The sequence below is a fragment of the Rhinoderma darwinii genome, chromosome 5 (genome assembly GCF_050947455.1).
Source record: "Rhinoderma darwinii isolate aRhiDar2 chromosome 5, aRhiDar2.hap1, whole genome shotgun sequence".
NCBI lineage: Eukaryota > Metazoa > Chordata > Amphibia > Anura > Rhinodermatidae > Rhinoderma > Rhinoderma darwinii.
In genome coordinates this window covers 50,099,171-50,125,591 of record NC_134691.1, presented here as the reverse complement: position 1 = coordinate 50,125,591, position 26,421 = coordinate 50,099,171, and the positions used below count along the sequence as shown (strand labels likewise).

Here is a 26,421-nt window from a genome sequence, read left to right as displayed (position 1 = left end):
GGGAGATCTGTCTGCTCTCTGCCGATGTTTCAGTCACTACAATAAATGTGGCCATACAGGTTTAGATCTGAAAGTTACATATTGCCACATAAAACCTGACTACTGGATTCTGGATTCTCCACATAAAACCTGTAATCCAATTTATTGCTGGGGAAAATGTCCTGTGGCTTTTGGCACTTTTCTGCATTCAGTTACAGTAAAGAACAGGCTCTCAAAATAGACAAAATGCTTTTCAGTTTCTATTTAACCTGCTCTATTCTGGGCAATGAAACCATAATGGTCTGGAAGGACACGGCAGGAGCAATGCTAGAACGATGATCTGCCGGGCAATAAACGGTGGCAGATGCTACATAGAGGTCCGTCAAATAGATAGAAAACCATAAGAAAGACAAGAAAAAAAAAAAAAAAAGAAATTACACTGACACAAAGATATGAATATATTACATGTTCCTATATATATATAAACCCACACACACACACACACACTAGTCCTTCTCAGTGAATTAGAATATCATCAAAAAGTTAACTTCAGTAATTCAATTCAAAAGGTGAAACTCGTATATTATATAGATTCATTACACACAGAGTGATCTATTTCCAGCATTTTTTCTTTTAATGTTGATGATTATGGTAACAGTTAATGAAAACCAAAAATTTAGTCTCAGAAAATTAGATTATATAAGCCCAATTTCAAAAATGTTTTTTTAATACTGAAATGTCATCCTACTGAAAAGTATGTACAGTATCTGCCCTCAATACTTAGTCGCAGCTCAGACTCTGCATGAATTACTGCATCAATGCGGCGTGGCATGAAGGCGATCACCCTGTGGCACTGCTGAGGTGTTATCAATGCGGCGTGGCATGGAGGCGATCAGCCTGTGGCACTGCTGAGGTGTTATCAATGCTGCGTGGCATGGAGGCGATCATCCTGTAGCACTGCTGAGGTGTTATGGAAGCCCAGGTTGCTTTGATAGCGGTCTTCAGCTCGTCTGGATTGTTGGGTCTGGGGTCTCATCTTCCTCTTGACAATACCCCATAGATTCTCTATGGGGTTTAGGTCAGGTGAGTTTGCTGGCCAATCAGGCGCAGTGATACTGTGGTTATTACACCGGGTATTGGTACATTTGGCAGTGTGGGCAGGTGCCAAGTCCTGCTGGATAATGAAATCAGCATCTCCATAAAGCTTGTCAGCAGAGGGAAGCATGTAGTGCTCTAAAATGTCCTGGTAGACGCTGCGCTGACTCTGGACTTGATATAACACAGCGGACCAATACTGTTGTTCAGTGGTCCAAAGTCCTGTTTTCTGTTGAAAGTAAATTTTGCCTTTCATTTGGAAATCTCGGTCCCAGAGTCTGGAGGAAGAGTGGAGAGGCATCAATCCAAGTTGCTTGCGGTCCAGTGTGAAGTTTCCACAGTCAGTGATGGTTTGGGGGCCGTGTCATCTGCTTGTGTTGGTCCATTGTGTTATACCAAGTCCAGAGTCAGCGCAGCGTCTACCAGGAAATTTCCCAGTACTTCATGCTTCCCTCTGCGGACAAGCTTTGTGGAGATGCCGATTTCATTTTCCAGCAGGACTTGACACCTGCCCACACTGCCAAATGTACCAATACCTGGTGTAATAACCACAGTATCACTGCGCCTGATTGGCCAGCAAACTCGCCCGACCTAAACCACATAGAGAATCTATGGGGTATTGTGAAGAGGAAGATGAGACCCTAGACCCAACAATGCAGACGAGCTGAAGGCCGACATCAAAGCAACCTGGGCTTCCTTAACACCTCCGCAGTGCCACAGGCTGATCGCCCCCATCCCACGCCGCATTGATAACACCTCAGCAGTGCCACAGGCTGATCGCCCCCATCCCACGCCGCATTGATAACACCTCCGCAGTGCCACAGGCTGATCGCCCCCATGCCACGCCGCATTGATAACACCTCAGCAGTGCCACAGGATGATTGCCTCCATGCCACGCCGCATTGATGCAGTAATTCATGCAAAAGGAGCCCCGACCAAGCGTTGAGGGCATATACTGTGCATACTTTTCAGTAGGACAACATTTCGGTATTAAAAATAATTTTTGACATTGGGCTTAAATAATATTCTAATTTTCTGAGACACTAAATTTTGGGCTTTCATTAACTGTTAGCCATAATCATCAACATTAAAAGAAAAAAAATGCTGGAATTAGATCACTCTGTGTAATGAATCTATATAATATATGAGCTTCACTTTTTGAATTGAATTACTGAAATAAATTAACTTTTTGATGATATTCTAATTTATTGAGAAGGACTAGTGTGTATATATGTATTTTCTACTAGATTGTAACTTTTCAGAACCAGGAAGGGTAATATTTTAGTATCTACGGATGATAAAGCACAGCGGTCGGGTATGTAGGGGTTGTATTTTGCCTGCATACTACTCTATGTAAATCAGCCCCTGCAGGTACAATGTGACTTCTGAGAACATATTCTTCTCTCTACAGGTTTGAGTTTGGCAATAGATTAGTCATAGTTATAAGAAGTGTACAAGTGCTTAAGTACAAGTCACCCTATGCTTTAATAAATATGTATACGTTTAGGGAGATCGGGACTGCGGACCAGGACAGAAAAACCCCAAGAGTGCTAAGGAAAAGTTATTGCTGAATCCTGCCCTTTCCGGCTCCCATTCACAGCTTGTACCACTGCTTGAGTCATGGATTAGTACTCGCATTAGGGCTCTTTGAAGTTTCACGGTTCCATACAACCTACGAGACTAGTTGCATGGAGCAAAAATACAGCACCTATAGACTATGGAGCCACACTATATCTTTGTATGCCTCAGATTTCATATGGATGCAAAATAAAGGTCTTTTTCTATGGGACCTCACATGAATCCAACAGAACAAAAATAGTAGCATGCTCCATCATATGTCAATTTAGGAAAAAATCTCCAAAATACAGCACTGTATAGATATAAAGTGTCTGCTTAAAGGGGTTCTCCAGGCATATCCTTGTCACTGCGGCATTTGTCGCTACAGCCTTTTCCCAGTTTACAAGCACAGCGCTGTACACTGTGCCTGGTATTGTAGCTCCTCTCCCATTCAAGTGAATGGGACTGAGTTTCAATCCTACAGGTGTGTACGGTACTGTGCCTGGTTAACACTACAAAAGGTCGCAGCGACGGCCCCTTCAGGAGGGAGCCGGACCCCCACGATCTTATATTGATGGCCCATCCAAAGGACAGGCCATCAATATGAAATGCCTGGAGAACCAGTTTAAAATAGAAAAGCCCTTGACAATTAGGAGGGTCTGTTGCTATAGTCGTCTACCCAGTGCTGTATGTAAGATTGTAGTGTGACACGGCTTTATCCAGTGGCAGCCATAGGGGGAACGGTGTAGCTATGTATTTACCTGAGATAATGCAAATCAGAGATCTCCTTCATGCACAGCCAGCAAAACTCACAGCCACATACAGCACAGGTCATGTGGTTGCAGCTTCCATCATTCATCTTTATAATATATGCAGCACATCTTGGGCAAGGTTTGATATCATCCGCTGTACAGGGGAAAAAAAATGTAAAATTAAAATTAAAAAATAAAATAAAAATAAAGTGTTTATAGTAACTTCTACTCTTCAGAATCCCTTGAGAAATCTTCACTCTACAGCTGTCCGTAAAAAAAAACAAAAAGTGGCAGGATAATTGGGAATGGAAATAAACGAACACATGATCGGCTGTCAGGATGCCTGAATTCTTTATCATGTTGGTGTAAACGCAACCTACCCCCGGGACATGGTCCCTTCACATAAGGCCAGGATCACACACACCGTTTTAGGCTCTGTATTTTTTGGCCAAAGTCAGAAGTAGATCCAAGAGGAACGCAAGGTGTAAAGAAAAGACTGATGTGTCTCCTTTCTTTTGTATCCACTCCTGTGTTTGGCTAAAAAACCTGAGCCAAAAACTGCCACAAAATCTGCATCAAAACTGTATGTCTGATCCTGGCCTTAGAGAACGCATACAATGCCCCACGAAGCTGAACTAGTGGGTGCAAAGACTGGGGATAAAAAAAGTGAGGTCAGCCCCATAAGTTCTTAGATGCAGGAAGAGTCTTGTTTAAAGTGCACCTCTAGCTCTGCTTCACCCTCGATGGTCCGATACTTCCTTGTGACAGTTTGCAATGTTAGTTGAGTTTTCTTTTTTAAAATAGTTTTTTTATTTTCGGATTGTATATATTTTTCTGTACATAATTATAGGGACAGCCATCTTGCCTGAGCTTTTGCTCTGAGCTGTGAACAGCAATTTTTATTTACAGCATCCACGTGGACATAAGAAACCTCAGTCAGAAAACAACTCATTGACTTCTATGGGAGTGTGTTTTGGGCATGCTCTGTGACAGGGGGTGCTGTCCCCATCACCTATTGTCAATGGTGTAATCCTGGGTTATCCGCCTCTAGCTTTAATAAAGGTGTTACCTTTCATTGTAATCCTAATCAGATGGCTGCTGAGAAGTGATCACTACAGAACAGGAAGGGTCAGTCTATTACGAATGGTTGATCCTGTGTTATCTATATAGAGGTGTTACCTGTCAGTGTAATCCTGCCTGTAGTGATAATGACATAACTGCTGAGAAGTGATCTCTACAGAACAGGAAGGGTCAGTCTATTACGAATGGTTGATCCTGTGTTATCTATATAGAGGTGTTACCTGTCAGTGTAATCCTGCCTGTAGTGATAATGACATAACTGCTGAGAAGTGATCTCTACAGAACAGGAAGGGTCAGTCTATTACGAATGGTGGATCCTGTGTTATCTATATATAGGTGTTACCTGTCAGTGTAATCCTGCCTGTGGTGATAATGACATAACTGCTGAGAAGTGATCTCTACAGAACAGGAAGGGTCAGCAGGTTGTGAATCTCAGTGGCCGGTGTGAAAACAGGGCGTCTTATAGGCCACCTAGAATGAAGAACTAAAGTGTAACAATTGCATTAACACACTGTTCTGCTGTCTGGACTCATGTACTTGGCGTGATACACGCTGTTCCTGATGCTATACATGTTCACTATCGGAGAACCTCTGCTGTAACTACACAGGTAAAATCTAGACGCAGGACCATGAGATAAGATGATACTAAGCATGACCCTGGTGACAAAAAAAAAATCCTACAGCAGATCTAAGTGTTACACTGCATCAGCCAGTGAATAATAGAGAGGGATTATTCTAACCTACATCATACAATCACAGGGATGGTTTTACAGAAGAGAGATTGTGTGCGGGCCCTCCGGGCTCTGTGCCAGCGTGATGTCACACTGCCTGGCCCTGATCTGCTTAGTGCATGAGATAATGGCTTCATACAAGGAGAAGAGATAATACAACTTTGTGTCTTAAATAAACTGGCACAATACAGCACAGTAGAGAACAATTGCTTTTCTAAGAAACTAGGATTTTTCCGCTGCTCATTATAAAGAACAAAACATGCCAAGATACCTGCAGCTCCAGACTCCTGGCTATAACTTATCGATGATGACCGGATTGTCCTCAGGCGCAAGCTTTGAGCCCGCTCTTGACGTGCAGCATCACATGTCTGGTTTGGGTGCCATATTTGTTTACAGTGGTAGCAGAACTCTGTTCCACATCCGTCACGACCACAGGTTAATTTTGGGCAGCTGGCACAGCCAAAAGCGATGACGGCATAGCTAGAAGGCAGAAATATTATTGTTCAGAACACATACCAAAACTAGAGGACTGGTCTGCTCTCCTGACATAACTGTTTAGGTAAATACTTGTTCTGAGCATCTCGGCTTGTTATTCCTCCTGGAAATGTATAAATAAATTGACAATTAGGCATTACCATTCCCCTTATTACAGGAGTGATTCCACACTGTCACTATCCAATCACTGCTGACAGTTTAGGGATACAGCCTATTGACAAGGGAAATTGTAATAGTTTATAGATTCATACATTTCCAGGAGGAATAACAGAGGAACAACCCAATACAGAAAAATAAAAAAATAAATAAAAAGTTGCTTCAGAAGAGCATTTTTTTTTTTATGGGAATTACAAATATGTATTAAAACATACATGTCATGACAGGTCCTCTTACGTTTACAGCAGATCCATTCGTAACAAGTGGTTTTGCAATTAAAAGTCTTTACAACAATTTTTAATCTTTACACATTAAAGTTGAGTTCATAAATAGACATTCGGAAGGAGACAAACGTATAACCTGTTAAAATTCTATTTTTGTGACTTTAGGCAACTCCTAAATGGTTAGAGATACAGTCCCCACCCCGATGACTCTTTCTAAAACTGTGCCTAGTAAGCAATATTTGTGAGCAGACGTTCTCCTGTGGGGTACGAGAAAGTAAAAGGACGCCATGAACCTGCTGTGCCAACAATTCTTTACCAAAGTCAAGATGTTGGACTGGTTAATTCTTCAGCCGGGGTTTGAGGGGTTTATGCCACAGATCCTTCACTATGGGAGAACGGTGACAACTACTCAGTCCTTTACCCTGGTTGCGGAACCTGTGGGAGCTCCCAAGTATAGCCGCAGCCAGTATGGGTTTGATCGTATTTATGGCATTACCAGTCGTATGTTTATGCCAGGACACGGCCGTGTGACGCGCTTGGGGTCACTTCTATTGCGGTTTCTTATTTCGGTCTCATTTATATGAAGGGTCTATTTATCTTAATACTGCACGTCCTTCATAGGCTTAGTAATGACTTCCATCATATATTTCTGCTACACACCCAAGGAGTTCATACAAACTTTTATTATACGGAGCTCCTGGTTATTACCAGACACGATCCGTTATCCGCCAGGAAAAAGGGACGTACTAGTCATAATCCTTTCCAAAGAAATCCCTTGCACTAAAGTGTTTTTGGTTACTGAATAAAGTAGGTCAAGTCCCAGCACAAACATAAGCCGTGTCAGCAATCAGAGCTATGCAGAGGACTGAAAAATGCCTGCTGCAAGATCACTGCTTACTGTACCCAGGAGTAGTGTTACTGGACTATTTATACCCTGCATCGTCTACGTGGGGGGAGTTTGGACATTTTTTGCTTTCTGTGATAATGCTGGTTCTGCACACAAATGACACAGCAAACTCACAACACTTCATTAAGGTCAAGCTTTAGGCCTCAGGCCCACTTCTGTGTGCAGCCCATTGTTTCGCGGACCAAATCAATGCAAAGGCGGAGACTGTTCCGTCAAAAACGAGGAGTAGGACCTGCGCTACTTTTGACGGAACGGCCGCACGGTTCCATTAAAACAACGGAAGTGTGCATGGCCCCATTGAAATGAATGTGTCAGGGTGCTATCCGTTAAAAAAATGGATAGCACCCTGACGAAAAAAACTGAAGTGGGCATGAGGCCTTACTTATAGGGGTTTTCCTATGATCATTATTTATCAACTATCCACAAGATAGGTGATAAATATCTGATTTGGTGGTTATCCAACTGCTGGGACCCCCAGCGATCTTGAGAACGTGCTTACTTTGCCGTTCCCGTGAGCCCCATAGAAGTGGAGGGGCAGTGCACATGCTCGGACACCGCTCCATTCATTTCTATGGGGCTGCCGAAGATAGCGATCTATACAGCATTTTGTCTATCACTGGCATTCAGATTTTAAGATTCTAGGAGCCTAATGACTAATTAGGTGACACATTTTTCTTTGATGACTTAAAGGGTAGTGTAATCTTACATGGACATACACGGGCCTACAAATATACAATGCAGAAGTGAATAGTTCAAAGATGCAAGTGAACACCCAATTCCAATGACTAACAAAGAATCCAGACTATTGGTAATTGAGTTTTGGGGCAAGAGTATTAGGAGTATGAAAATAATGATAAGTACCCACCAACTTTAAAGGTCCTTTAATTACTTGACATAATACGGCACATGGACTCTAGGGAACATGGCGCCGGCCGTTCTCTATAGGATTTGATCAAGTATCACTTACTGCTTCTCACTCCAGAGTCCTCTTCACGTTTAGGGGGTGTGGCACACAACGTCCTGGCATCAGGTCCTGTATGCAACATCACCCGGAAATGGAGAACCTGGAAGCAAGGATTTTTTGGGGGTCTGGTCTGGATTAATTTTGGGATCTTGTCTGAGGTCAGAATTTATTTTGGGGTCTGGTCAGCACAGTATATGGGGCACATACAGCATCAGACTGGGGTTTCTTGGGCCCAGCAGAGGATATGATTTTGAGGGCCCACCTCTATAGAACATGTCCACTTTTTGTTTCATCATAGTTCTTGTTGTTATTGTACACACAGGAAATATCATCAATAAGGCCTAATAGGTTATTTGTGAATCAACTCATGAGAAATAGACCCTAGTGACAAGTGATTGCTCCAAAGTCACCTTCAAATGGGGTTGTCTTCTGCTGGACCTTCAAGGCCCCTTATTGTGTCAGAGCCTGTACCCACCGGAGCATCCTCTGGTTCTCTGTTGGGCCAGTCCGACCCTGGACACATACGGTGGTACAGTATATTTCTGGCAGCTCTTGTCTAGCACAGTATACAGTATCTCTAGTACTCTATCTCTTATGATGATCAATGGTCAGAACATGGAGCTGGCAAATGCTCTGGAGAGGGTATTGAAAAGTTTGCTATTGGGCCTAGTAAAGTCCTAGTTACGCCCCTGAATCAATACATTTACATTAGTATGACTGCCCTCTAAATATCGAGTAGAGTTTGAAGCTTACAATTTTCTATCCATTCTACCGATCAATAAAAATGCGATAGACTTGCAGTGTACATTCTACTTCAGGTTAAAATAAAACAACTCATTACACTTGTTATTCCTTAAAAAAAAAAATTCTATGAACAATCCCAAGAATTGATTCTTAAAGAGACTCTGTCACCACATTATAAGTGCCCTGTCTCCTACATAAGGAGATTGGCGCTGTAATGTAGGTGACAGTAATGCTTTTTATTTAAAAAAAACGATCTTTTTTCACAACGTTAGGAGCGATTTTGGTTTATGCTAATGAGCTTTCTTAATGCCCAAGTGGGCGTACTTTTACTTTAGACCAATCAGCATCATGCACTCCTCTCCATTCATTTACACTGCACTAGCGATATAGATATATCACTATGTGCAGCCTCATACACAAGCCCTAACATTGCTACAGTGTCCTGATAATGAATACACATGACCATCCAGCCTGGACGTCATGTGTACTCAGAATACTGACACTTCTGACTCTTTTCTGTGAGATTCCGGCAAGTGAAACCAAATCTCGTTTACCTCCGAGATCTCGCGAGATTTCGTATCTGTTGCTGGAATCTCACAGAAAAGATTCAGAAGTGTCAGTATTCTGAGTACACATGACGTCCAGGCTGGATGGTCATGTGTATTCATTATCAGGACACTGTAGTAATGTTAGGGCTTGTGTATGAGGCTGCACATAGCGATATATCTATATCACTAGTGCAGTGTAAATGAATGGAGAGGAGTGCATGATGCTGATTGGTCAGCGTCATGCACTCCTCTGTACAACGCCCACTTGGTCGAAAGTAAAAGTACGCCCACTTGGGCATTAAGAAAGCTCATTAGCATAAACTAAAATCGCTCCTAACGTTGTGAAAAAAGATCGTTTTTTTAAATAAAAAGCATTACTGTCACCTACATTACAGCGCCCATCTTCTGATGTAGGAGACAGGACACTTATAATGTGGTGACAGAGTCTCTTTAAGTGGCTCTGGCACCTAAAATGTAATCAACTTTGCAATAGTCTTAACAATGTCCTATCATTTTATGTTTACAGCTCCTATGCAGATGGTTGGAAATTGTATCACTGTTAGTATATCACAGCAAAGCTCCTCTTACACCCGCCAACTTTGGCCGACGCAACGAGCGCCGATCAACGAGACAGCTCGTGGATCGGTGCTCGTTTGCTCCTGTCACAAGGAGTCATGTATGGAGACGAGCGGTCGTTACTCCGATCACTCGTCCTCATACATTATTAAGTCGGCAGATTGCTGTGAGATGAGATGTGCTGCCGACAACGATAATATTTAACTTTTTTTAAAAAAACCTATACGATCAGCCGATGAACGAGCAATTGCTCGTTAATCTGTTGGTCGCTGCTTTGTTTACACAGGGTAATTATCAGCAACGTGCGGTCTATGAACATTTGTCTGCCCGATAATTGCCCAGTGAAAAAGGGCATTAACTGACCCCTTTTCATTCAGCGAATATAGGCGCTACAAGTGGCACATGTTCACTGGTATTACTTGTAATGCTCCCAATTAAAAGGTACATTTTGGCGTTCAGCTGTCCATACGTCAGATGTCACACAGACACCTACAATCAGTAAGATATAGGTTTTCCATATTATGAATTCCATATAAAAGAGATACTGAACCCTTAAGACATAACAGCTTGCTAGCTCCTGGTTCAAAAACCGGTCTGATGGACATCAGAATGACGTATCCCACTGTACTTACATTTACATTCCATACAAAATGTATATCAGGTCCTTACCCACAGTCAGGAGCCGGACACCATCTACAATCTGGATCTGCAACAAGCCACCTCCTGAGCATAAATTCCTCGTATTTCTCCATTAATAAATCATCATTAAGTATTAAACGAATATCATAAGGGTTAAAGCGTTCAGAGCACTCTGGACAGCTGATATTGACCCTGCTTTCTGAAATCTCTATCCGCAGGTACTGACGTAAGCAGTCCGCACATGACCGATGGTGACAGGTCATTATGTCAGGAAACCGGTCCTTAGAGTGCCGTAAAAGGCACAGGGGGCACTCCAAAAAGTCTGCACTCGGTTTACTAGCACAGGCGGTCCCATTGTCTGAGGAGGTTACGGAGGCAGAGAATATGGAATTTTTATCAGTGCACATCTCAGAGTGAATGCTTTCAATGCTAGCAATCCCATCAACGCCCACGGTCAGGTCCCTTGATTTCCGTTTAGGATCTTTTTTCTTGCGGAATATGGATCCCCATGGCATTCTCCTTTTCTTTGGTGCCTTTTTAACAGGAGGAAGGCTAACTGAGGAAGTGGACGACTGGAGGTCCCGATCTGAACCCATCTGCCGATGCAAACTCATTTCTACTAAGCCACAAATGATTCATTCAGCACGTGTGCCCAGCACAGATCATACTGCCAAATAGTATCAAAGCCCTGGGCAGACAGTAACCAGCTTGCCAATCACTCCTAGTTCTCTGGTTTCAGACGGAAAGTCTTGTGTCGTAGGAAGAGCCAATCCACGTCAATCTGTGAATAAAAACAAGAAAAAGTCAATACAACTCAAAAATACAGAGTGATGTTTTTGGAGTGTGATGTATTGTCTCAAAAAACTGAAAGGATCTGGAGTCTAGATGGAGAAAAGCCAGAGTTATGACGGAAAAGAACTACTACTGGGCAGGTCTCAAAGGCCAAAAATAATGTCATCAACCAGAGTCCAAATGATTTCCTCCAAGCCAAACAAACTTTCCCGTAGATTACAAGTCTACCATAAAATCACTTTCGGCCTCGTTTGAAGCTTCAGTAACTGTTTAACTCCATCTACTTATTGCACGTAATGTTAATAACTACATCTAAATCCACGGTTTTACTTTTAGCATTTGAACTACTTTTCGGAAGAAATTATTTGCTTACTTCAGAGACACGATTAGACAATACAGGACTACAAGAGGAAAAAAAAAAAAACGACAAAAATTGTCTTCATAATAGTCCAAAAATACCAGCAAGCCCAGCATTTCAGGAAGCCAGTGATAAAATCCTGCACAATGTCAGAGGCAGGTATGGTCAATAGTCTTTTACATGTTTTATACTTACGTTCAGTTGTGTAAGTGGCTCTTTTCCTTAGGCCTCATACACACGACCAGTAGCCATGTGCCCGGCCGGGATTTTCTAGTCGGCCGGCAGCGGACTTTCAGCCGCGAGCCGCCCACAAATCACGGGCCATGCACATGGCCAAGGCCATAATTTCCTTTGAGCCTGGACCGCAGAACACTGCCGTAATAAGACATGCCCGTTCTTTCTGCGGTCCAGGCTCCAGGAATGAATGGGGCCACAATTCTCCCGTGGATTTTCGGTGGAATTGCGGCCGCAAAAGCACGTTCGTGTGCACGGGGCCTAACGCACCACTGGATTATTGAATGATTAATTAATGGGGTTTTTCAGGCCTCAAACATTGATGGCCCATCGTTAGGCTAGGCCATCAATGTTTGATCAGTGGAGGTCCTACCCCCAGGATCCCCGTCGATCAATGGAACTAAGACGTCACAGTGCACAGCAATTAAATGGGGCTTATCTGCAGCACAGAGTGCAGTCACACGTGTGGATGACTCGTCGTGCCTGGATAAACACAACAATAGTCCCCTGCGTTGTACCACCACCGATCAAACATGGACTGCATGAGCTCACACATCGTGGTCAATTTGCGTTTTTTTGCCGTAATTTTCGGGAGGGAAAAAAATCGCAACAAAACGGCTCCCTTTTGCATAAATTGTGGCAAAAACAGAAAATTGAACGTCATGTGGGAACCCAGCCTAAATAAGAACATGGTCTTCAGCTGGTCCTCAGTGTCCAGACACAGCCAGGCAGACAACAGCCCGCAACGAGGCCAAGCTGATTTTTGCTATCCGTTTTAATGGCTCAGAAAAAATGTGCGAATGTTTTACAGACGTGTCCATCATAATTTCCATAAAAATGGCCATTTACTCATTTATTGACTTTATTCAGTGATGAGAAATTTCTGCATGCGTCACGGGGACCCTTCACCTAAAACCAATCCAAGCCACATCAGTAAACGTCTGAGACGACATTGGGGTATTGGAAAAAATGAGGTGGTCGAAGCAAATTAAAAGTGTTTTATACAAGTACTTTGATCTGAATTGTGAGAGAAAGTGAGTGAAACTTTTCTGTATGTGTAAAATGGAAACCAAAAGGAGACACGTAGGTGATACAGACAGAAAGAGGAAAACTGATGCAATTTCAGCCGGAACGCCAGCTCAGTACAGGATACATAGACCAGTGAGTGGGCGCAAACCAAGGCGACAAACCATTTGAAGTTTATATGAGCGAGTGTGGCCATGTCTAAATGACTTTATATTCTTATTTTGCTTATCTGGCCTCATGTACAACTCCTATCATTTATTTTTGCTTCTATAGCGCCAACAGTTCTGCTGCGCGGTACAAAGGCAATATTCACCAAAGTGCAAATTTCCACTAATATGGTCGGTATGTTTTTGGAGTACATAAAACAAACCCACAAAAAATGGGCTTTGTCAGGATTTCCATGGCAAAATCAGCCCCCAAAAAAATCGCCACGTGAACTACCGCTTATAGACCAAAGTTTCCTTTAATGCCAGCAAACCACACCAAGCAAATATAAAGATGACCTAATTATTACTGCAAACACCTATCAATTTCTATAGAACGGCTTAGGTCTTCACTGGAAGCCTCCCGTATCTACTCACGGCTTCGGTATGAGTTCTGCTCCGGGTACGATTGCCAGACATTTTTTTTTCCCTTTAGAGTATGGCTAAAACACAAGTAATAGTAGTGGTGAGTAAATGATCAGTGAACCCCGGCTACATGGAGAATGTGGACATTCGTGTTTTTTTTCTCATAAAAAAGAAAATAAAACCTTCGGTCAAGCGAATGTTTACTGGAAACCGTACACATCAGACGTTGCTACTCTGATTTACATTTGTAGCGTGTGAAGAACACAAAAAACCATTCAAGTACATCATGAAGTAAACAGCAGCGAGCAGCTACAGAAATACCTTGAGTAACTAGTGATAATCCACAGTTTGCAGTTCTAGGCAGCGCTGTGCACGGCAGATAAAGTAATGTGACAACAGCAATGGAGTTTGAACCGCAGTCCTTTGAATGGATTTCATAAGGGTTACTGAGTAACCAAGTGACGATGAGCATTGACCCAATGCCAAGCAGCCGGATGCCACCCAGCATCTTCCATATTCTGATCTGATCAAGGCCAATCACTAATGGGCTGCCGAGATGTCACACTAAGTTGAAGGGGTTTTTCACTTGAAGTAGTTTTAGTAATTTCACTTTAAAGAGTCTCTGTCACCAGATTATAAGTGCCCTATCTCCTACATAATCTGATCGGCGCTGTAATGTAGATAACTGTGGTTTTTATTTTGAAAAACGATCATTTTTGAGCAAGTTATGAGCTAGTTTAGATTTATGCTAATTAGTTTCTTAAAGAGGCTCTGTCACCAGATTTTGCAGCCCCTATCTCCTATTGCAGCAGATCGGCGCTGCAATGTAGATTACAGTAACGTTTTTATTTTTTAAAAAACGAGCATTTTTGGCCAAGTTATGACCATTTTTGTATTTATGCAAATGAGGCTTGCAAAAGTATAACTGGGCGTGTTTACAGTAAAAGTCCAACTGGGCGTGTATTATGTGTGTTACATCTGGGCGTTTTTACTACTTTTACTAGCTGGGCGTTCTGACGAATCAGCATCATCCACTTCTCTTCAGAACGCCCAGCTTCTGGCAGTGCAGACACAGCGTGTTCTCGAGAGATCACGCTGTGACGTCACTCACTTCCTGCCCCAGGTCCTGCATCGTGTCGGACGAGCGAGGACACATCGGCACCAGAGGCTACAGTTGATTCTGCAGCAGCATCGGCGTTTGCAGGTAAGTCGATGTAGCTACTTACCTGCAAACGCTGATGCTGCTGCAGAATCAACTGTAGCCTCTGGTGCCGATGTGGCCGACACGATGCAGGACCTGGGGCAGGAAGTGACGTCACAGCGTGATCTCTCGAGAACACGCTGTGTGTCTGCACTGCCAGAAGCTGGGTGGTAACGAACAGAAGTGGGTGATGCTGATTCGTCAGCATCATACACTCCTATTCCTAACGCCCAGCTAGTAAAAGAAGTAAAACCGCCCCGATGTACACACATAATACACGCCCAGTTGTACTTTTGCAAGCCTCATTTGCATAAATACAAAAATGGTCATAACTTGGCCAAAAATGCTCGTTTTTTAAAAATAAAAACGTTACTGTAATCTACATTGCAGCGCCGATCTGCTGCAATAGGAGATAGGGGTTGCAAAATCTGGTGACAGAGCCTCTTTAAAGACCAACTGGGCGTGTTTTTACTTTTGACCAAGTGGGTGTTGTAAAGAAGTGTATGAGGCTGACCAATCAGTGACCAATCAGCGTTATACACTTCTCATTGTTCCAGCCCATTATGATCCACAGCACAGTGAGATTGTGCAGTGAAAGAAGCTGGGCTGGAACAATGCGAAGGGCAGGACACTGATTGGTCACGGATTGGTCAGCCTCATACACTTCTTTACAACACCCACTTGGTCAAAAGTAAAAACACGCCCAGTTGGTCTTTAAGAAACTAATTAGCATAAATCTAAAATTGCTCATAACTTGCTCAAAAATGATCGTTTTTCAAAATAAAAACCACTGTTGTTCTCTACATTACAGCGCCGATCACATTATGTAGGAGATAGGGCACTTATAATCTGGTGACAGAGCCTCTTTAAGTAAGGCCCCATGCACGCAACCATATTTTCATCTATCCCAAAATACAGTCCGTAAACACAGATCTGTAGGCATCCGTATTTACGGATCCATAAAAACAAGTGTGAGGATGCAAATTATGTAATCTGCATGTTGCATAGCAACGCTTCTGGAAATATGGACAGTATATGGATGCACAACCGTAGCCGTCCGTATTTACGGAAGCTCCCATAGACTTACGGACAAGAATAGGTTCTATAATTATTTCAGCATGGTCACCCATCAGTAAAAATACTGAAAGGTGTCCATGGCCAATAGAAATGAATGGGTCCGTAATTACTGATGAAAAATATGGTTGTGTGATTGGGGCCTAGTGGCTGCTTCCCCTGACTGAACCAATCCCATCTGCCAGGACTCTGAGTACTCAGCTGTTACCAGGGGAAACAGAGGCCGAGCATGGGTTTCCCCTGTAAATCAATGATTCATGAAATGCATGGGCATAGCAGATACTCCAGAATCAGAGCCACTACTAATAGCCACTACCCTCGATGGGTAGAAGATCCCTCCCTATGGTCGAATTTCCCCTTAAAATGTATTTATACTAGGATATGTTCTGCATCAATGCATTATAGCAATTATTATGATAAAAGCTTATTAAATATAATCCCCTGCTATATGTAAGGTCTATGTCTATATGTACATGTACGGTCAGCATCTATCTATGGTATATATATATATACACGTATCACTACATAACTACGCAGTTTTGAGATTTTGGAGCCTGACAAAGTAAAGTTACAACCCTTAGGCCAGAATCACACACGCAGTTTTGCTGAAGTTTTTGGCGCTATTTCTTTTTTTTTTTAGCCATAGCCAGAAAGAAGTAGATTCAAAAGAAAGACTGATGCATCTCCTTTCTTTCTGCCCACTCAGAAAACTGTGCCAAAAACTGCATCAAAACTACGTGTGTCCCCTCTGGCCTGACGGGAGCATAGAAAGGCTGCCATATTGGATGTGAAACACTTTTCACACCAACACACACCACACCAATTACCCTAACGGACATACCTTTAAAGAGCAGATTATAGAGTTGAGGGGGTATTGCTGGCCATTTCGGAATTCATTCTATGCATCATATTCAGCTCAGCATTTCCATATAGTAAGCAGCGGAGGAGAAAGACGATCAGTATCTTACTTTGTAATTAGACTGCAACGCGGCTTCTCACAAGTGATTTAGCATTCTGGTGTGGGAGGCTGAACATAAAGCCAGAGCTGCAGCTGTTCAAAGCGAGTATTAAATACTGGAGCCCTTCCTTACATTCATGTATACAGATGTCTGGACGCCCACTAAGCCTTGCAAGGTTACTACTAAACTGACTGAAGCAGCCGGCGAGAAAAATAAAGCCACTTCATTACAAGGCGAGTCTGTATCTATGTATACAAGGCCGGATCCTGACCACTACATGTAACAGACAAGATCCAGAGTTGTGTAGCATCACAGGTCTTAGGCCGATCGATGAAATAGGATGTGGATTGGCGCTCTTTTAGATACGTTTACATGGAGCAATGGTCGGAATGTATGGAGACGAACTCTAATATGATCGTTCGTCCTCATACTTGTCGGCAGCACATTTCCTGTTTACACAGGTATAAGTTCTGCCGAGGAGCAACCATCTTTTTGGTTGCATAACAAATGTGATCAGTTGACGAACAAGCGTTTGCTCGTTCATCGGCACAGGGCAATGATCAGAAATGAGAATTGGGACGAGCGCTCGTTCAGCCGATCATTGGCATGTGTAAAAGGCCCTTTGGGTGGTTTCAGGCAAGTGTACTACGAGAGCATATTTGCCCTTATATTACACCTACAAATCCAGGCCCAACAGTGGTCCAATTACCAAAACTGCCTCGGATTGGAAACTGGCGTCAAGTTGGCTATGTACATTAGATGCATGTCGGCCGAATCCGCCCATTTCAGGACCAGCCGACCATCTAATATGTATGGGGACGTCCCGACTCTCCAACTGCACTTGCCCGGGGAGGAAAGGGTTGGCATGTTGAATTTCAACATGCCAAATCTTTTTGTTGGTTATTAGATAAGCCGCTGCCAGACATGTCTGGCAGCAGCTTTCTCCCTGAGAACGCATACTCGGCCGATCCGAGTCATACTTGGTTAACTCCACCACATCCCTAACCACCAGGGACAAAAGGATTTGGGTGCCTGTTTGACCCCCCCCCCCACCTCTTTTTCAGGACCCATGGCTTCATTCCCTAAACAACCTGGCCTAGGCCCCCTCTCTCCGGGGGCCCCATAGCAGCCACATGGGCTTCACAGCTCTGATATCCCCCATGACAACACTTCCTGCATGTGCTCTGCAAATTTAGCCTCATCACTGCATGGCTTGACGCTGCCGTCCACATAAATATAAACCGTACTAACCAGTTTGGTATTGATCTGAACACTGCAGTGGATCGGGAAAGTAGTAAGATATAAAAGATTTTTCACGGCTTTTAATATAACACATCATCTTCTGCATAAGAGGTCATAGGAAGCTCAATTATCTTTTTTTTTTTTTTTTTTTTTTTTTAAGAACTCCACAAAACTTTCCATTTAGGCTTCAGGAAGCCAAGGCCATGCTAGGTCATAAACTTGTCAAGGGCTTGTACACAAAGTAAAGCATGACAAGGAACTTTATCGTCTTCTGATAGGCAAAACATGGGAAACAAATTGTTCTGCAAGTTTTTTTTAAAGGGACATACCAAGGCTGGGCCGTTCCTGCCAGTAATCATTTTGAATAAAGTTCAATTTTTTTTCACGTTGACTTACTAAATAAGACAACCCATTTTCACATTCCATGTTAGGACATATGGACATCACACAGGGTGGACCTCCCTCTGAGTCAGTATTAGCAGCTCTGGTGAACAAGCACTGATCAACAATAAAGCAGGTCGTTGGCTCCATTTAATGGAGCAATGATTGGGAGTATGGGGACAAACAATGGTTACGACGATCCTTCGTCCACCATACATTTGCATCTTGTTGACAGCACATCCTGTTTATACAGGTAGATCTGCTGCCGACAAGCAACCATTTTTATAGATGTACAAATCAGCCAGAAGAACAAGCGTGTTCGTGAAATTACAGATAGATCCCATAGTAGATCGATCGATCCTATAGAAGATCGATCGATCCCATAGACGATCGATCCCATAGACGATCGATCGATCCCATGGAAGATCGATCGATAGATCCCATAGAAGATCGATCGATAGATCCCATAGAAGATAGATCGATAGATCCCATAGATATATCAGACTTGCTGCTGGTGGGGGTTGAAGAACACACGATGACACAATCTGCACAGTATCGTTATTTACAGACTAGGCGTTATCCAGAGAAAACGTACCCTGATTTATTGGAAACAGAACTGGAAAGAAAGTAGAAGTAACATTTGTAGTTCCAGTATTTCATGTTACTAGAAGTTCCCCTTAACAAGTCAACTGGTTTAAAAAAAATACAGATATAGCGGGAAGCTGACCTATAATGTCCAACTGGGAACTTCATGAGGCAGAAATAATTCTCCAGCTCTGTCTGCACTAGTATATAAATACGCACTATAAAACATATGGAGAATAAACAGGAATAGCAAGAGAGAGGGAGTAACCAACATACTCCCAGGTATCAGCATTCTCTCCAGAATACATTTTATTAGTTTCCCCCGTGATGACACATGGTTAGGACACATCCAATATCTGCAGTAATACAATGGGATGGGGATGACGTATAAAAGCCAAAAAATGACACTTCCTCAGTTCTGTACAAAACAGGATATACATGGGCCAATACTTGCAAACAAAGAAAAGGCAAATAGATCAATTCCGACCATTCCGATTTTTTGCAAATGCCTTGCAAATCAACCCCCCCACGCCCCCTTGCGGAGATCCAGTTGGTAGGGAGTCTTTAGGGCAATGCTCCCTGGGAAAAGTATGCAAAATAGCTCTCCGCCAGAAAGAAGAAAACAGTCTCTCCAGTGCCACCTATAGGAAGCTACCCGGTCAACGTCCAACCCCCTCATAGAGCCTTGAAACATGACAAACCAGAGACACCCATCTATCAACAGCACTGTTTTGGAGTAGTTGTTCCTCATCAGTACAGAGTAGGGTTCTGGTCTGCTGTAAGTTGTCTGTTCTTTGCTCCAGCAGACAGGTATGATTGTCTGAGTCGTGGCGGTATAGCATCTGTACAGAACTTCCCACGTGTAGATGGTACGGTTTCTCTTGGATATTATCTAGAATTTGCCTAGGGGTACATTTTAAACTAGGCATAACTTTATCCATTATTGCCACCACTGGAAAACCCCTTTAACCATGGCTAATCTTAGCTTGTGGCCTGCTCGTAATAGAAAAAAACAAAAAAAAAAAACGCTCGTGTTGTTTTGACCTTAGTAATTACATTAGCCAAAAGGAGGAAGAAGATAAACAAAGTAGTTGTCACCACATAATTGAGATATTGTCACAGGTAGTGAATAATGAAATAGTTAGCATGCCCACATATTAGGGCAATCAATCGATCTCACCCTAAAAATCTAGTTAAAGGGGCTTTCGGAGTTCAACAAAAAAAAAGGCAAGGAGCGAGAATAGTATAAAAATAATCTAACAGACAATACTCACCCAACAAATCCCCCGCCGCTGTGGTGCACCCATCGGTCTTTGTTTTCTTGGCTGCAGCGATGCCGCTGTACACCGCGGAGGCCAGTGATTGGCTCTAGCTGTTGCGCGGGTATATGGGCACCACATTGCTGCAGCCAAGTAAGCAAAGACCAGAGTGGAATACTGGAGCAGTGGGAGATATCAGGGGAGTATTGGTTATTTTATTATTGGAACACTATTTCTGTTCCGTGCCCATTTTTTTTCTGAACTCGGAAAACCCCTTTAATAATGCAAACTGAGATAAAGAATAGCAAGGAGTGACTGTAGCCAAGATCCTTTCGCCTTTCTTTGTTGTCAGCATAGTGCCAATTCTGCTTTGGGATAAACTGGTGCGTGATGGAAGACCGTATCGTTGCTAGGGACCCATTGCCTAACAACCAGTCATGTCGTTGACAGGCAGCACCTCTCTGTCTTCAATACTCAGGTCTACAGCTCAAACTGACAAAGACTACGGCAAGTGTCAAGGTCTAGAACAATTCTCCAGACCACAAGTCCTGCAATTTCTACATTAAAAAACAAAAATGTGCGACCCACCAGCTCCAATATCATATTTGTGTGCGTTAAACCCTGTTCACATTAAGAGATTGCCAGGAAGTGATCGTAGAGTTACAAAAATGATTCCAATCCCAACCCCTTCTGTAACAATTGCAGTCATTTTACATACAGGCCTGATTATAGTTTCATGTGATCTAAAAAACACATTGAAAATAAAACCGTAAGAAAATAAACCCCTGGGGGACAGTCTGCTTTACTTTAGGACAACTTTCCTGGCTTATAAACAACTAGATAACTGGCATTGTTACTTACAGCAATAGAGGGAAGTCTGGTATCCACTCCTATGCTCCTCACGCAGCAGCTGAGCAGACGCAGCACTAAAGGCCACTCCTCAGCCACTCAGGAATTTGAGGCTTTACATAGAACACTTCTTCCTGGGTAGTCACACTGAACATGAATGATCATCGTTGGGATAAGAGGAAGCAAAGCTCCAGCCCAGGGAAATGACACCAGTAAGTGCAGTACTACCCGTGTTTCCCCGAAAGTAAGACAGTGTCTTACTTTCTTTTTATCCCCAAAAGCCCCACTATGTCTTACTTTCGGGGTATGTCTTATATTAGAAAAAAATTGTCGAATTTTTTGCACTTTACTTTATTATTTTTTTATTACTATGGTCTGTCCCTCAAAGGTCAAAAAAGACCTTTGGGGAACTTTATATATATTTTTTTCTTTCTTTTACACCATCTTTTCCCCTGTAACTGGAGCTGCACAGCAGCCCCAGTTACAGGGGAAATCAGCCCTCTCATAGTGACGATTGTCACTAATAGGGCTGTGCTGGGTCTTGTTAGACACAGCAGCAGCCTGCCACTAACGGGACCCGGCGATCATGTGACCTGTCACATGATCATCGGGAGGAATAGAGACAGCGCCGCTGCTGCTGTCTCTATTCCTATACACAGCGTTCATTGAACGCTGTGTAAAAACACATCGGAGAAGACAGAAGCAGCTAAAGCTGCTTCTATCTTCTCCTCCGGGTCCCCGGCAGTCACTGACAGCCGGAGACCCGACATTCAGCTGCCCGATCGCGCGGGCAGCAAGTTAAAACCCGAGCCGTAAAAAGTCTATGGCTCGGGTTTTAAGGAGGAGGCGGCATTGACAAGTGCTGGGGGTGACGTATGGAGAGGGGGGCGGCGCGGAAGTGGGCAGGAGGCGGCAATACCCCGTGTTTCCCCGAAAGTAAGACATATGTCTTACTTTCGGGGTACGGCTTATATTAGCCGACCCCCCTGAAACCCCCGATACGTCTTACAATCGGGGGTGTCTTACTATCGGGGAAACACGGTATGTGGGCGGACACCAATACTTGTTAATCATTACTTCCTGAGACAACAAAGCACACTCTACAGGCTGAAGTTTCAGCCAATGACCTTTACCAGAGAAAAGTCTCAGCCTGGACTGGAATGTCTCAAAGTTATAAACACAAGAAACCTCAGACGCTGGAGGAATCCAAAACTTTCTCCATAGAGGGCAGCAGCTTACTGCAGTACTGAACACCACGAGATGGAAGGAAGGGCTCCGACCCCACACACCAACTACATCAGGCATCATACCGAAACCATTACCGCCGGGTCATTGGCTCAAAACTGGCTATAGACAAAGATTTAACCCCAAACGCATGAATTTTTTTTAGATGTTTCTCAATTACCGGAATCTTTTTTCTGAAACATACAAGCGGGTACTCTGCTATGGGGTTTTATGATGAAAAATCATTGCAATGTCGGGATCGGTATGATGTCTGGACTGTATTTGATAGGAAATTATTGGAGATGTTGAGGCAAAAATGGGCAAAATAAGTGTCAACAGATTTTGATTGGAAATAACGGCATGGTTACCATAAATCCACAGATCGGTCGGATCCACAGGGCTACCCAGCGTCAATGGTCAGCTACAAAGCCAGATATTTTATTCTAGGATTTGTGTCATATTACGGAAATGTTCCCTATTTAACAGATTCAGGTGTTTACATCTCATGGGTTGCTATGGACAATACCAATGCTTTGTTGTTGGTTTTTTTAGCTAGTTTTTAGCGATTTTGTTGCAAGAAAAATGGAAGACATTGCCTCAAGAAACGGACTAGTCACTATGAAACTTACAGGGGATAAATGACACTTCTTTGCGCTTGTACTCGAAAATATTCCCAACGACTTCAAAGTTAGTCACATCTAGCGGTTGCACAAGGATGCAGTCACAGTGACCCGACAAAAATCCCCTTGAGGGAAATAAGTAATCAGACAAATTCTTACTCGCAACTTATTGAGTAACTTTGTCATCTTGAAACAGAAACGATTTTCCACTACTAAAGAAGGACTGCGGTAGGACAGTTTCACACAACCGCATTTTAAGACCCGAAAAGTGCAGCCATATTATGACCTTTTAATACCATTCATAACAGGACACTCGCTTTCCAAACAATTTACGCTAATCTAATAGTACACCTGATATAGATCAACTTTGGAATTTACTTACTGTTAAGTGTCGTTTTATCCACGCAAATTACGTGTGAAGTTACAGCCACTAGGTGTCTCCCTTCCTGTAATCTGCTGTGCACCTCCTGTTGTCAAACAAAATCTGTCCCTAGTTAAAGAGCAGAGGAGACGGACTGCAGAAGTTGGGGGTGTCTCGCTTCATTGCCAGGCTATACAAGTCTATGGAAAGGGGATGGGGAGTAGAAGGAAAAAGCAGAGAGAAAGACACACTGCATACAAGTCTACTAAAAAGGGAGGGATAGTAGGGGGGGGGGGGAACAGGGAGACAGACAATGCTGCCCAGAAAAGTCTATGGAGAGGGAAAGCAGGATCAGAGAGACACACAGACACTGCTGCCTATACAAGTCCATGAAGGGGTAGTGGGGGAGCAGGAGCAGACACAGGCTGCTAGTAAGATTTCTATGTCACTCCAGTGCTGGATTCTCCGCTACACTGCTCATCACTGCTGTATATATGTGATGGATAGAGATAGGGGAGCAGGATTCTCCTCTTCTGTGTGCGCGGTGTATAGAATACAAGATTGCAGATCGTTTTTTCCGAGCTAGTGGGCAGAGCCTAAGAATTGGAGTTAGAGTCTTCAGCAAACAGTGTTAATCCTCATGCACACATATATAATAGCTTATTCTAAATAGTCACCTGAAAAGTTTGGTACACTTTAAGATAATAAAATGCTGGATCTTTCCTTTGTCCACCTCCCTTCAATCACACAAGATAAAATACCAAGAAATCCAGCCCCGGGACCTGGCCGATATCTTCCTCTCCCTCGTCGCCTGGCCCAGAATTGCTGTATGGCCGTGTACCTTCTCTCCTGAACAGGAGTGACCACTACGAGAGCCAAGTCCACTGCGGATCAGGTCTACTTGTTGGTTTTCACAATTTAAAACAGTGTTTCTAGAAGACTCATTGCTCTCAACCAATCAGCATTGTGGAAAACACATGGTAATGCAGATTGGCTCAAAGCAGCTCACAAGGCTCCTCTGAAATGTCCTTTGCCGCTGGATGCCAAGCACCCCCCCCCCCCCCAATGGTTCCAGGAACAGTTTATATATAATAGGAGCCCCTTAGGTTAACTTTAAAAGGTTTCTATAAAACAGACTTTTATATATTATATGCACAAAATGTCTAATTGCGAGGGTCCGACCCCGGTTTTGTTTACCTTAATTTTATCTAGATGCCAGCTCCCTTATATGAATAACAGATTTTTAATAACAGATATGGTCTGGTTGTCCCTCAAGGCCTATAAAAAGAGAACAGGCTGGCAGCAGATTTAGCAGGTTGCAGTGGACAACATAGGGCATTTTAGTCGCTGACATCCTAGATGGAGTGATCACAGAACAGAGAAACTGCTTTCTCTCGTTATACATGAAACCCTATGGATTTACAGGCACTTGGAAAGCAACAGGAAGCAGAGCGACTCCACGTCACACAGAGGAATAACCCAGACATTGTTACTAGCATGGGAATTACATACAAATACAGGAGACCTCAGGGATTATACCGTGAGAGAAAGTGCCATGTGTTTGCTGTATTGGGCTGCATGACCTGAGTTAAATCACTACAATAGGAGGAATACAGGGGGGATACCAAACTAATATGGAAACGTATGGGGGGAATAAACGAGACGCAGCACAATCCTCGGTCACACAGGGTGATCTTCTGCTGCTTACTTCTAGCAAATAACCTAACTTTTCAGAATAAGCGGTCATATATGTGTGTACATGAGGAATAAACTATTTCTGACTATTATATGATTTGTTTTCTGCACTCTAAGGCCTCATGCACACGACCGTAGCCCGACCGTAGCCGTGTGCACGCCCGTGATTTTCGTGTCGGCCGGCTGCGGACTGTCAGCGGACTGTCAGCCGCAAGCCGCCCGCACATGCACATGGCCGGGCCATTGTTTTCAATGAGCCCGGACCGCAACTCCGGACCATAATAGGACATGTCCGTACTTTCTGCGGTCCGGGTTCCCGGGCCGTGCACGGACCGCAAAAACTACGGTCGTGTGCACGGCCCCATAGAAAAGAATGGGTCCGCAATTCTCCCGTGGATTTGCGGGGGAATTGCGGACGCAAAAACACGGTCGTGTGCATGAGGCCTAACAGTTTTCCCCCCTGCAGGCTCTATTTCTGAGTCTCAGCTGTCTCTGATCGAGTGGGCGGAGCCTAACTGCTATCAGGTCTTCTATACACTGCACACATGCTCTTGCTATCTCTATTATATATATACACACACACACATACATATACACACATATATATATATATATATAAATATATGCTGCAGCATGTTAGACTCCATACAGCAGTAATGAGCAGTGTAGATGAGAATCCAGCACGGAGGTGAAATGTAACACTTACCAGGACTCTGCTGCACGACGGTCTGTGTTTTGTTTTTTTAATTCTGCATCCTTCCCTTGCTCTCCCTCCCCTCTCCATAGACTTGTATAGGCAGTGTGTGTTTTCCTCTTTCTGCTCCCTTCTCCTGCTCCCCCTACCCTCTCCTTAAACTTGTATTGGCAGTGAAGAGACACATCCCCACCTTCTGCAGTCTGTCTGTAACTGGGTACAAATTTTGCTTGACAACAGGAGGTGGACAGCGAATTACAGTAAGGGAGACACCTAGAGGCAGTAACTTCACACAATTTGTATGGATAAAACTACAAAATTTTAACAGTAAATGAAATTACAAAGTTGATCCATATCAGGTGTACTATTAGATTAGCGTAAGTAGTTTGTATAGTTCGTGTCCATTTAACTTTAATTTTAAAAAAATTACATAAAACCACTAAATCAACCGATTCAAAAGCCAAACAAAAATATAAAAACGAGAGGATTTTGGACTAGATAAACTACAAGTCCCAGCGCCAAGCATAACCACATTGGCCAAATCTGGGAGGCGTTTTTTTTTCCATCTGCAGACTTCCTGTCTAAGGCTGGATTCACACGAAGTTATTACGTCCGTAATTGACGGATGTATTTCGGCCACAAGTCCCGGACCGAACACAGTGTAGGGAGCCGGGCTCCTAGCATCATACTTTTGTACGACGCTAGGAGTCCCTGCCTCGCTGCCGGACAACTGTCCCGTACTGTAATCATGTTTTCAGTACGGGACAGTTGTCTGGCAGCGAGGAAGGGACTCCTAGCGTCGTACATAACCATGATGCTAGGAGCCCGGCTCCCTGCAATGTGTTCAGTCC

General features: G+C 43.4%; 1 protein-coding gene across 6 annotated transcripts in view; it reads right to left on the bottom strand.

The window, feature by feature from the left end:
• Nucleotides 1–26,421, bottom strand: part of RNF19A (ring finger protein 19A, RBR E3 ubiquitin protein ligase) — an 81,574-nt gene that overhangs the window by 11,463 nt on the left and 43,690 nt on the right. For 4 of the 6 annotated variants that reach the window (XM_075825943.1, XM_075825942.1, XM_075825944.1 and 1 more), the window contains 3 exons: nt 10,478–11,228; nt 5,466–5,674; nt 3,393–3,537 (listed from right to left, as the gene is read on the bottom strand). In XM_075825943.1, the coding sequence (XP_075682058.1) occupies nt 3,393–3,537; nt 5,466–5,674; nt 10,478–11,061 (938 nt within the window). In that variant the 5' untranslated portion in view covers nt 11,062–11,228. Of the gene's footprint in view, nt 1–3,392; nt 3,538–5,465; nt 5,675–10,477; nt 11,229–13,747; nt 13,816–20,988; nt 21,121–26,421 lie in introns of those variants that run through there. The other 2 variants (XM_075825947.1, XM_075825948.1) reach the window with 2 other exon arrangements.